This window comes from Mustela nigripes, chromosome 17 (genome assembly GCF_022355385.1).
Source record: "Mustela nigripes isolate SB6536 chromosome 17, MUSNIG.SB6536, whole genome shotgun sequence".
NCBI classification, from domain to species: Eukaryota; Metazoa; Chordata; class Mammalia; order Carnivora; family Mustelidae; genus Mustela; species Mustela nigripes.
In genome coordinates this window covers 33,714,152-33,726,486 of record NC_081573.1, presented here as the reverse complement: position 1 = coordinate 33,726,486, position 12,335 = coordinate 33,714,152, and the positions used below count along the sequence as shown (strand labels likewise).

At 50.6% G+C, this 12,335-nt stretch overlaps 1 protein-coding gene across 1 annotated transcript in view; it reads left to right on the top strand.

Annotated features, from left to right (window-relative positions):
* CNGB1 (cyclic nucleotide gated channel subunit beta 1) overlaps positions 1-11,646 on the top strand; it is a 61,855-nt gene extending 50,209 nt beyond the window's left edge. The window contains exons 29-32 of the mRNA XM_059382258.1: positions 97-215; positions 470-616; positions 7,631-7,847; positions 10,444-11,646. Coding sequence (XP_059238241.1) covers positions 97-215; positions 470-616; positions 7,631-7,847; positions 10,444-10,710 — 750 coding nt within the window. The 3' untranslated portion in view covers positions 10,711-11,646. The remainder of the gene's footprint in view (positions 1-96; positions 216-469; positions 617-7,630; positions 7,848-10,443) is intronic.
* The last annotated feature ends 689 nt before the right edge of the window (positions 11,647-12,335 follow it).

The following is a 12,335-nucleotide window of genomic DNA, read 5'->3' as shown; positions in this document are numbered from 1 at the left end:
TCCTCTGCTCTGTGCCAGCGGCCTCCGGGCCCAGCCCTGCCAGTCTTCTGGTCACTTCTGATGATGGCAGAGGGGTTCAGCACTTCTCTGTTTCAGGGGGAGATTGGTCGAGAGATGTACATCATCCAGGCGGGACAGGTGCAGGTCCTGGGTGGCCCTGATGGGAAGGCCGTGCTGGTGACACTGAAGGCTGGATCCGTGTTTGGAGAAATAAGGTCAGGGGGGAAGCTGGGGTAAGATGGGCAGCCCTGGGCAAGCTGTGGTGGTGGTAGCCAAGGGGGGAACCTCTTCCTCAGGGACCCTTTGGCAGGTCTGAGGAAGCCGTGCGTGGATGCTGACATATTGGGGTGGGCCCCAGCTCTTGGGTGTGTGGGGCCACCCTGTGCTCTGGCAATGGGAGGAAAGGGACATTTTAGCAGGATCTCAACCCCAGCCTGCCAGGTCTCACCTCCTCCCTTCTCTACCCCAGCTTGCTGGCTGTTGGGGGCGGGAATCGGCGCACGGCCAATGTGGTCGCCCACGGGTTTACCAACCTCTTCATTCTGGACAAGAAGGACCTGAATGAAATTTTGGTGCATTACCCTGAGTCTCAGAAGTTACTCCGGAAGAAAGCCAGGTACATTTTTTTATTTAAAAAAAAAAAAATCCACATATATGTCAGTGCACATTTCTTGAGGACTAAACCTTTATCTTACCTACCATAGTACCTTATCCCAATCAGGAAATTCAGAATTGAAATGATGCTACTACCCCATCCCCAATCCATCTTCAGATTTGGCCAATTGTCCCAATCATGCCTTTTATGGCCTTTTCTGTCTTCTTTTCTGTTCCTGGATCCAGTGTGGGTTGCCCCAGTTTCATCACATAGCCTCATATCTTCAGTCTCCTTGGATCTGAGATGGTCCCTCAGCCTTTTTCCGTCTTTGGTGACTTGGACTTCTTTGAAGAGGACAGGCCTATTATTTTGCGGGATGTCCCTTCACTTAGGGTTAGCTGATGTTCTGATATTTTCTCATGATTATCTTCAGGTTTTGCATGGGGGAAGGAATGTCTGAGAAGTGATGTTGTGGGGCACCTGGTGGGTTCCCTTGGTAGGGCATGCAACTCTTGATCTCAAGGTTGTGAGTTCAAGCCCCACGTTGGGCATGGAGCCTACTTAAAAAAAACAACAACAAAAAAGTGATGTTGCATTCTTCTTAGTGCGGCGTATCGAGAGGCACCAGCTGCTGGTTTCTCCCAGTATTGATGATTTTCCCTTTGATCACTTGGTAAGGTTTCTGCACTCTAGAGTTAACGTTTTTCTCTTTGTAATTAATAAGTATTTAGTGGGGAGTCAGTCTGAAGCTATCTAGACCTCCTGTTTCCCATCAAGTAAGCCTTCATTCGCTATATTCAGCATCCACTGAGAGCTCCTTGCTAAATCAGCGATTGCTATCATGGTTGCAGAATGGTGATATTTCTGATTCCGTCATGCCTTCCACGTTTATTAGGAGCCTTCTACTGTGAGGAAGAGCTTCCTCTTCTTTCCCATTTCTTCATTTATTCATTTATCTATATCAACGTAGATTTGTTTTGTTCTGTAAATATCCTGTTACAATCACTGTTTTGGTGCTCAGATTGTTCCAGATTTGGCCAGGAGGTCCCTCTTCAGCCTGGCCCTTGTGACTCCTTGTTATGTCTCCAAAATATTTCAGCTCTTCCTTGCTTACAAGCACAGTGAGATGTTCCAGGCTCATCTTGTGACTTTCTCTGCCACATCCCTGGAAATGGCCATTTCTCCAAGGAGCCTTGATTCCTTGCACGTGGGAATGGTTTTTAGAAACCACCATCTGTGTGCTATGTGTGCTCATGGCTTCTAGGCTCCCAAGTGGACAGAGCTGGGAAACACGCCCACATGCCCACCGGTATATATACAATTGCAAATCTACATATACACATGCATCTAAGTTTGTGTATATATCAACATGCATTTGTCCGTCTGTATCTCTCTCTGTATCCATCTAACAATTTTGGTCCAACACCACAGAGTCTTTCTAATCTTCTCCTTTTCCATATTTTGTAAATTCCTTCCCCATCACTGAGAAATTTGACTCTCTTTACCCTTAACACGTTCACTCATTTATTCAGTCCTATAATACAGACAAAGAAATTTCAGAATTGCTATCCCAGAGCCCTGGGGAGATGGGGAAGCCTTCCCAGCAGAATTTAATATTTGGGGCTGTTTTCTTGTCGTTAGCCTAAGTACCTATGAGTTAAGTGTTATGTTCAGAGTTATTTGGATTCGTTTTCTTTTGCCTCCCTTAAGGACGGTTGTTCATTTGAAATCTACCCAGGCTCATGTGTTTCGGTTTGCACTCTCTTCTTTTAGGATTCCTCCTGCCCCGATCCTTGTTGATTTATTTTTGTTTTGAATATGTCAAGCATTAGCAGGGTACCACAAGTCACAATGCAACAAAATGGTGTGCCTGGAGAAGTCCCAGCTCCCCCGACTTGTTGTGCCCAGCCCTGTAGGAGCCCAATCTCATTAGTTTCTGCTGCTTCCTTAGTGTGCTTCCTTTTGCAAAAATAGGCAGATGGGAGAATATTTAATTTTCCCCTTCTTACACAAAATGTAGCATACTATAGATTTTCTTTTAAACTTTGCTTTTTTTCACATGACAACCGATCCTGGAAAACATTCTCTCTCAGTCCATAGACCCATCAGTTTCCTCATTCCTCTGACAGTTGCAGAGCATTCCTATGAATGGGAAGTTAGAGTTCCAATATTTTGCAATTATAAACAGCATCACAGCGAATAACCTTATGCCTCTGTATTTTGTACTATTGAAGACTGGGTAACTTTTTATTATTTATTTATTTTTAAAAAATATTTTATTTATTTATTTGACAGACAGAGATCACAAATAGGCATAGAGGCAAGCAGAGAGAGAGAGAGGAGGAAGCAGGCTCCCCGTGGAACAGAGAGTCCGATACAGGGCTTGATCTCAGGACCCTGAGATCATGACCTGAGCCAAAGGCAGAGGTTTAGCCCACTGAGCCACCAAGGTGCCCCTAGAGTGGGTAACTTTTTAGGGAAGTGGGTTTTTGCTTTCAGATCCTTAAGATCAGGCTTTAAGCTGAGTGACAGAGGTAACATGGGTGTGCTAGAAAAATCTACAACAGGCTTGGGAAGGTGATGTGGCTCATGTCCTATCCATGTGAGGTACTGGCCATGTGGCCTTGGAAAAGTTGCTTAACCTCTCTGGTCTCAGTTTTCTGCAATTCTGTAAAATAAGGGTATGTTAACCCCTTACTTTGTTTTTGGGAAAATTAAATAAAATAGCGTGTGTGCAAATGTCTCCACCAGGGTACCTGACATGTGGGAGAGCTCAGTGAACGTTCATAATAATAATTGTTCCTCTTTATCCATTAAATTCTCTCCGTAATTTTCCCATTGGATGAAGCCTTTTATTTATTTTTTAAAGATTATTTATTTATTTATTTGATAGACAGCGATCACAAGTAGGTAGAGAGAGAGAGAGAGAACGGAAGAAGCAGGCTCCCCGCCGAGCAGAGAGCCCAATGCGGGGCCAGATCCCAGGACCTTGGGATCATGACCCGAGCCGAAGGCAGAGGCTTTAACCCACTGAGCCACCCAGGCACCCCTGGATGAAGCCTTTTAAATTTACATATCTCATTTTTCCTCCATTGCCTTTTACCCCATATTCCTATTTTCTATCTCATGCTATGAAATGACACAAAAAATAAACTACACAGAGGGAGGTCATGATAAAGGGCACAACCTTACCAACATCCACTCATAGCTCATAATCATTTACTGAGCACATAGTTCTGGGCCCTGGGGACACAGCAGGGACCAAATAAAGTTGCCTTTCTAGTAGGGGAGGCCGACCATAGCGAAATGAATGATTCTGTGATGTGTCAGCTATGAGGAAACAGAAAGCCACACCAAGGGGACAGTGGTGAGTAAGGGATTTCCTTGAGATAGGTTGCTCAGGAAAAGCCATTCTGAGGAAGTGGAATCTCAGTGGAGACCAGCACAGAATGGAAGAGTGAGCGGGACTGCTTGCAGGGAAGAGCATTCCAGCCAGAGGGAACAGCCGCTGGAAAGGCCCTGCAGAGGAGCAGCCTCGGTGTGTGTGGGCAGACCAGCCAGAAAATAAGCATAGCTTGGTGCGGGCTGGGAGCAGTCAAGGGGATGAGAGTGGGTAGGTCTTGGAGGTGAAGCCCTGCAATGGCTTTGGGTCTTGGTCTGAGGGAGATGGCAGCCTTGTAGGGTTTTACACAGCCTGGTGGCTTGATGTGACTTAGGTTTTCACAGGACCCCTTTGGCAAGCCCAGGTAAGAGGATGCCATGTTGAGGTTAGAGCATAATATACACAGGATGCTGGGGGGGGGGGTCCCCTGAGGAAGGAAGCTGCCCCATAACTCAACTTACCAGTTTGCTCTTAAGGAAGCTATGGGGCCCTTCCAAAGGCTGGTCTGTCCGACCTTCTCCCACCAAATCTGCCCACTTCCCCTGACTCTCCCCGAGGAGCAGGGAAGCACAGTCAACCCTCATTACTCAACGTATTTGCGATTCTGTATCTGCAATTCACCTACTCACTGAAATGTGTTCGGAACCCCCAAATCAGCGCTCATGGGCAGCCCCAGTCATTCGCGGATGTGTGTAGAGAGACCAGTGAGAGATTAGAGTTGTCCTAAGTGCACGTTTCCATCAGAAGCTGACCAAGGGGACGCTCTGCTTTATTGTTTCAACCCAGAAGCGTCTGAACACTGGTCAACAAGTCTTTCCATGGGCCATTCAGCACCGCAGTGTCCATAGTTCTGTGACTGTCATTGACGATGTGGCCCTGAAGTGTGGTGCTGAGGTGCGTTCCTTATGGCAGGGAGGCTGGGATGTCCCGGATGGAGAAGGCACGCGGGTTAGATAAGCTTTGCTCAGGCATGGCTCACAGAGCTGTGGGGCATGAGTTCGATGTTAACGAAACTGCAGGCTCAATCAGATGTCATTAAACAGGAACACAAACAAGTATTGATCAGTTGCCGAAGTGTTGTCGTGAGAGGCTCACCAGAAACCCAACGTTGTATTTCCATTGGAAGCGATGGTTTCGGTGTTCAGTAATGCAGCATTTGTAGGGACTCCACCGAACGACCTCAAATACTGAGAATTCTACCGTTTCTGTCTGAGAGTGTGCACTGTCCCCACGGCCCCCGCCTGCCCTTCCTCCCGCTGCAAGAGGAGCAAGACCGTGAAAGCCAGGTTTGCAGCTGCCGCCCACTTCTTTGGCTAGGGTAGGTGAGGGCTCGGCCAGTCAGCTAGGACCCCGCAGGGGCTGCTGACCCGTGTGCGGAGAGCCTGCCGCCCTGCCCTGCGCTGGAGAAGGTGCGGAGAGAGGAGGAGCCATCTGGTCCTGCCGCACAGAGGCCCTGGGTCCAGCTCTGTGGCCTGATTCATCAGAGAGTCGGGCTCCTGGATAGGCAGGCTTCAGGACAGAGGCAAGGGGTGGTGAGAAAGCTCTGCCCATCAAAGAAAAGACGCGGTCTGAGAACCCCAGGGCCTGGGATGTCTGAGCTGGTGAGAGCCATGTGTGGGATTCTGTCTCAGCTCCCTACTCTATAGATGGGGGACCTGGGGCTCTAGAGGAGGGGAGGGTTCAGCTCTCTGGCTTGGCTGCTCCAAGAGATGGGGCAAAAAGCTTTCATGCATGCCACTTTCTCCAGGGGTGAATGTGCGATCCTGCTTATAGGAAAACACGTCATCTAAAAGTGAGGAGAAATTTTCCTGACTCTGGAAATGTCCCAGAAGCCAGAGCAATGTTTCAAAAGAGAGACGGCCATTAGCCCTCAGCAAAGGTCCCATAGAGAGTTCTTTTGTGTCATCTCTGAACCATGCTGAGCCTTCCCACAGACGGTCGTGCTGTGAATTATGGACTGAATAACACAGGTGACGGTGCCAGGCATGAAGAGGCCTCGGATGAATTCTCTGAATTCTCGTGTTTGTGTTCTCCTGGGGGAGCCCCAGCCAGAAAACGCCAGTCTTGGCCAATTAATATCAATATGCACAATTTAAATCCATTGCCTCTGATTAGATAAGCAGCCAGCAACAGCCTCATTTTTAAACAAACAAGTTTGCTGGAGCCCTGATGAATGAATTTGCCAATTAGGAGTCTAGGCCTGCTAGATTGCAGACGAAATCCATTTGTTCTTGAGCCAAATCGTGCATCATGTAACGTGAACAATTCCCTACCAAAGGCTGGGGCTCTCTGTTCCATGGAAGAGTCTATCCTTGTTTACAGAGCAGGGTGGCATACTGCCTTTAGATCTGAGGTTGTTTTTTGTTTTTTTAAGATTTCATTCATTTATGTGACAGAGGGAGAGATCATGAGTAGGCAGAGAGGCAGGCAGAGAGAGGGGGAAAAGCAGGCTCCCTGCTGAGCAGAGAGCCTCATGCGGGGCTCGATCCCAGGACCCCCGAGATCATGACCTGAGCCGAAGGCAGAGGCTTAACCCACTGAGCCACTCAGGTGCCCCTAGATCTGAGTTTTAATTCTGCCCCTGCCACTTCCTAGCTGTGTAACCTTGGGAAAATTAACTTACCCCTTCTGGTCTTCCATATCTATTTGAAATGAGGGAGAAAAATAGGGACCTTCCTAAGAGGATTTTGTGGGATTTAAATGACTAAGTATGTATTGATTATCTGTATCACACGTTTAGTAGCTTAAAATCATATATATACGTATTACTGCAGAGCTTCTGTGAGTCACAAGTCTGGGACAGCTTTGGTGGGTCTGTTCCAAGGCCATCATCAAGGTGCTGGCCAGAGCTGAGTCTCATCTCAAGTCTCCCTGGGGAAAGGACCTGCTTCCAAGGTCACCTGAATTCTGTTCCCTGTGGTTGTAGGACTGGAGGCCTCTGTTCCCAGCTAATTGTTGGCTGGTGGCTGTCCTTGGTTCTTGCCACGAGGGCCTCAGACATGACCCCTGGCTGCAGCAAAGTCGGGAAGGGAGAGTGTCCTTGCAAGACAGTGATCACCTTCCTCTGTGACATGTTCACAAAGGGGATGTCTCATCACCTTTGCTGTATTCTACTGGTCAAAAGCAAATCACCCATTCCCCTCGCCCTCGATGGGAGGGCATCACACAGAGACATAGACACCAGGATGGGGCACCCCCGGGGGCCACCAGAACACCTGTAAAGGACCAAGCCCAGGGCCTGACACTCATTAAGTGTTGACAGAGGTGACAACGAAGATGGTGACATGACAAAAAAGCCAAAGGAAGAGAAGAAAAGCTTTGGTCTTTTTTCATCTGGGTACCCTGTTTCTGAGTTCATCTGTTATAACATCATTCAGTATTTCCTGTGTGACCTCACAAAAGTGACTCAACCCCTCTGAGCCTCCGATACCTCCTCTATAACGTCCAGACCGTAAGACCCATGTCATTCCGGTCGTTCCAATCATTCACTGATACGTGCATCAAGCCGTTAGCACTGGGCTTGCTCACAGACTCAGCGAGGACAACCCACCCCTCCCCTGCCCCCCAGAGCTACACCAGACGGCCCTCCACAGACATACCTTTCTCCTCTCCGGGGGCAAGCTTGTGACCGGGCTAACACTGCTCTCTTTCAGGCGCATGCTGAGAAACAACAACAAGCCCAAGGAGCCCAAGAGCGTGCTCATCCTGCCACCCCGGGCAGGCACCCCCAAGCTCTTCAACGCCGCCCTCGCCGCAGCAGGAAAGATGGGCAAGGGGGCCAAAGGCGGCAAGCTTGCCCACCTGAGGGCCCGGCTCAAAGAGCTGGCTGCGTTGGAGGCCGCGGCGAGGCAGCAACAGCTGCTGGAACAGGTAACGTGGTGGGGAAGCAGCCAGCATCTCAACTTGGTGCCAGAGCATGGACCATACCTTTCATTGTGGGGAATGTCCGTCCCTCCCGCCCCCTCGCCCCGCCCCCACCGGCTTCTTATCTGTAGAGATGCCTTAGGAGGCAGGTGACAGAAATGCAGGTCACTGTGCCAGCTCACATTAGCTTAAGGGAACAGGGAAATGATTGGGTCAAGGAGCGGAAAAACTCAGGCAAGGCTGGATCCCAAAATCTCTGACATTGCCAGTGGGACTCGCTTTGCCTTTCCGTCATTGCTGCTTCCCTCGAGGCTTCAGATCGCAAGAGCACTACGATGGTTGGTGTCCTGGTTTAGCAGCTCCCACCGAAAGCCCCTCTCGCCCCGTGATTCCAGCGAAAGTCCCAGGGTTCACTGTCATTGGATGGAATCGGGTCACGTGTCAATTCCTGAGCCACTCGCGTGGTGCCCTAGGGGAGTCCAGGCTCCTGTGCCCACCCCGGGTTGAGGGGGGCCATGCCCCCGAGGGGAGTCCTGGTGCTGTTGCAGAGGTGGGAGCAGTAGGTGTGGGCAGGGAAGGTCTCTCCCCAGATGGCAGTGATGTTCTCATATTTAATATTTGTGTCGGTGACAATTTAAGAGGTTTGAAGAGAAAAAACCCTGCCGACAGGCACAATGCCGACTTGTCCCCGCCCTCGGAAATCTGAAGGGAATTTTAAAATTAGTTCTGGGACTCTTTTCTGTGACTAATGCCAAAGATGCCAATTAGAATGATTGCACTAATTATGACTATTCACGACTGTCCTTTAGGGAGGCTGTTGGGAAGGGGGGCGGTGGGTAGGCAGGAGCTCAGTGGCAGGGAGGGTGCGGCAGTCTACACGACAGAATTCAAAGGAGCCCAGGGGACTCAGTTTCAACTGAGGCTCCGTTCAGAGTCCAGAGGACCCATCTGGGGATCATTTGACATCTAGAGTCTGGGAGGTGACATCAAATCTATGCAGGGCTCCAAGATATTCTCAAGATGCAGTCACCCTTGGCCCCTGATGGAGGACACACAGTATTGTCTGGCTCACCAAGTGCCAGGGTCAAGGTCGAGACAGCAAGCTGGGGTCTTTAGTGCTGGCTGCTGCGTGGGAATGAGTGGACATGAACTCCAAGACTGTTCTTAGTATGGTGAAAGGCTTTATCCAGGCTTGTTGCTCCAGAGTATTTATTAGCTTTTCACCCAGGCGGCTTGGAGAGGTGCATTAAATTTGCATGAGAATTCTAATAAAAGGCAGTTTTAGAACAATCAGGGCAGAATGGCAGAGGAGCTCTGAAATAACAATCCAAAGACAAGGGTCTGATTCCCAAGTCTGTCACCGCCAGCCAGCGCAGTGCCCTGAGGAAGCTCCTCACGCTCCCTGAGACCAGATCACCTATGGTTGCCACAGGGATGAAGCAGGATAGCTCGGAGAGCTTTTGAAAAGCCTTTTGAACATGATGAACCACCTGACAACCTGCCCATGATTCTTCTGGTTCCATTCATAGCAGGAAGCTTCTGGAAGTCCTGTGACAGGCACCATCCCACCCTGGAAGGGCATTGTCAGAGTTTAGGGTGAGCAGGAGAAGGCGGAACAGGTGCACCCAAACATGCAGGAACAAGGAAGCAGAGGGAGGGACATGTGTCCCCAGAGCTGCCTTGGGTTCTACTAGGAGTGGGGTTCCCCGCCCTACTTCCCTTCCTTCATCACTCTGTGGTTTGAGTAAACCTCAAGGGGGTTTTCTTCTTCAGGAGCATGCTGACTACTCTCATTTTAAATTCACTACCACTATCTCAAGTAGGTGTTGGATAGCTGGGGACCATTCAGGTCTCCTCCTCTGTGGGCCTCTCCCTTCCATTTATGTCCAGGTAAAGGTGGGTCACACAGGGCAGGGCAGGTAATGGGTATCCACGAAGGCTTGGATTTTTACCGATACCCAGACTATGGCCAGTGTCCCCAGGAACCCTGAAGGCTGGAGGCTGGAAGTCCCCACCAAGTCTCCAAACATGGGGGTTCAGCCCAGCCAAATGCCAGTGGTAGCCTGCCCATTCTCCTGTAGCATGGGGGTGGGGGTGGGGGTCTCCACCTTTGAGACCTTCCAGAAAGGGCGTCATCTCAGCCTTTATCTTGTTTGCTTAGAAATGTTCTCCTTCACCCAGGAGCATCCAGCTCTGGTAACCAGGGTGGACAGGGCAGCCAGGGGGACTGGGCTTAGCTTTGCAAAATCCTTCCTGGCTCCCCCTCCTGGTCACAGCCTCTCTTTCCTCCATAGCTCAGGAGCGGGCTTGAACCTGCAACTTCACTCTGGCTTCTAGCCCTGCCAATCAACAGAGACCAAAAATATCCACTAAATCCAACCGGGACTTTTAATCCCTAAGTCTCCCCATAATATATTCTGTTTCTACCAAATAATCCTGATGCCGCTCCGACCTCCCACTTCCCATCCGTTAGATTGCACCCCTGAGCGCTCCGCCATCCTCCTCCTGGGGGCTCCGACAAGCGGAACGGGAAGGTGTTCAAGACCTTTCCAAGAACTCTCAGCCCTTCTGCTCCTCACCAATCGCCCTTTCCGGATTTCAGGCCAAGAGCTCGCAAGACGCTGCGGGAGAGGTGGGCCCGGCCGCCCCGGAGCAGCCAGCACCGCCGCAGCCCGAGGCCCCGGAGCAACCAGAGCCCCCAGCCCCGCGCTCTCCGCCCCCCGCCTCCCCTGGGAGGCCCGAGGAAGGCGGGGAGTCGGAGGCCGCGCCCTCAGAGCCCTCCGTGCGGATCCGCGTGAGCCCGGGCCCGGATCCCGATGAGGAGACCCTGTCGGTGGAGATCCCGGAGGAGAAGAAGGAGGGCGAGTGAGGCGGCCCCCAGCGCGCCGCTCCCGGCCCAGCAGGTGCAGGCGCGCCCTCCCCGCGCCCCAGGCGGGTCCCCAGCCCCCGCGCCCGGCTCGTGCAGGCCCAGCTTCCCCGGGCACAGTAGAGGCTGTCGTACCTGCCCCGGGCCTCGGCTTCTGCCACGGCTCGTCTTGAAGTCAACAAATGTAGTGTTCGTGTCCCTAAGTTCCCTCACCTGAGAACCTTGCCTCTCCCGACTATGGTTTTTAAGAACAAAATTCTTTTCCTATTTTAGAAGTTGATAGAGCAGAGAAGGGGGCTTCAGCACCTGGGAAGCTCCGTTGGCGGCTACAGGGTTATTATGGAATGTTGGAATCTCATCTCCCACATTTCAAGGATAGAAAACCGTGAGCAGATGGGGCGCCTGGCTTGCTCAGCCCCATGGGGCATCTGAGTCTTGATTTCAGGGTCCTGAGTGCGAGTCCCACGTTGGGTGTAGAAATGACTTTAAAAACCTTGTCAGCAGAAAGGGCGGTTATGATATTCTTTGGACTAAATGGGAATCCTGGCTCCCCCGACCTGACGATCCATCCTGGGCAGTCACGTTAGGGACCTTGTGCTCATTCGGGAGGTTAGTGCAGATCTTCCCCAGGCTGTGTTCAGTTCCCAGTCCGATGCCAGTATCTCAGAACAGATCAAATGCAAGTGGGCTTACCGGCTGGGAGCGATTCGGAGAACCTGCCAGTCCGCCGAGTCTGGTCTGTGGGGGATCATGCTTGCTTGCTTTTGACACCCTTGCTCTAACGGTGGTGGCAGCAACTTCCATTAATCCTAGGAGACAGAAATCAACAGCTCACATCACTGACATTCCTGAACCTTCTCCAGATAAGACCTGTTGTTCTGTTTCATTTTAGAGGTTTATTTATTTATCTATCAGAGAGAGAAAGCAAGCACAAGCAGGGAGGAGTGGCAGGTAGAGGGAGAAGCAGGCTCCCCGCTGAACAGGGAGCCCAGTGAGGGACTCGATCCCAAGACCCTGGGATCATGACTTGAGCGAAAGGCAGACTCAACCAACTGAGTCAGCCAGGCATTCCCAAGTCCTGTTGTTTTAATGATTCAAGATAAAAGGGGGGTGGGTGGGCTGGGGAGGAATCAGTCAGTCACCGAATATTGGGAGGATTTTATTTGCATACCTAATGGCTCTTAGAGGAGTGGGTGATTAACAACAAAAACTAGTATTGGGCTATTTGTTTCCACCGGCAACAATGAACACAAAAGGCCTGGAATTCCAATAGATACTGCCCACTTTATGTAAAATCACAGGACCTTGCACCCTGCAACAGGGGCCGTCGAGGGCTTGCAAATGTCTGTGTTTGTCCATCAGACTAAACGCGGGACATTCATCTCCCCTGTGAAAAAATGACACAATATGGGAGTTGCCAGGCTGCTCTAAGCATTTCCAGATCCCAGGGTGACACATTCATCTAGCTGGTGACTTACCATGTGATCTGAGTCATCACATTGAATAGAATGATGGGCGGCATGATTTTAGCCATTTAAAAAGCTTTTATTAATTTGCTTTCATAGCCAATACCATATTTTCACGGATACGAAAGGCTATGCGGTTCAAATGATCTCTCCTACCCCTGG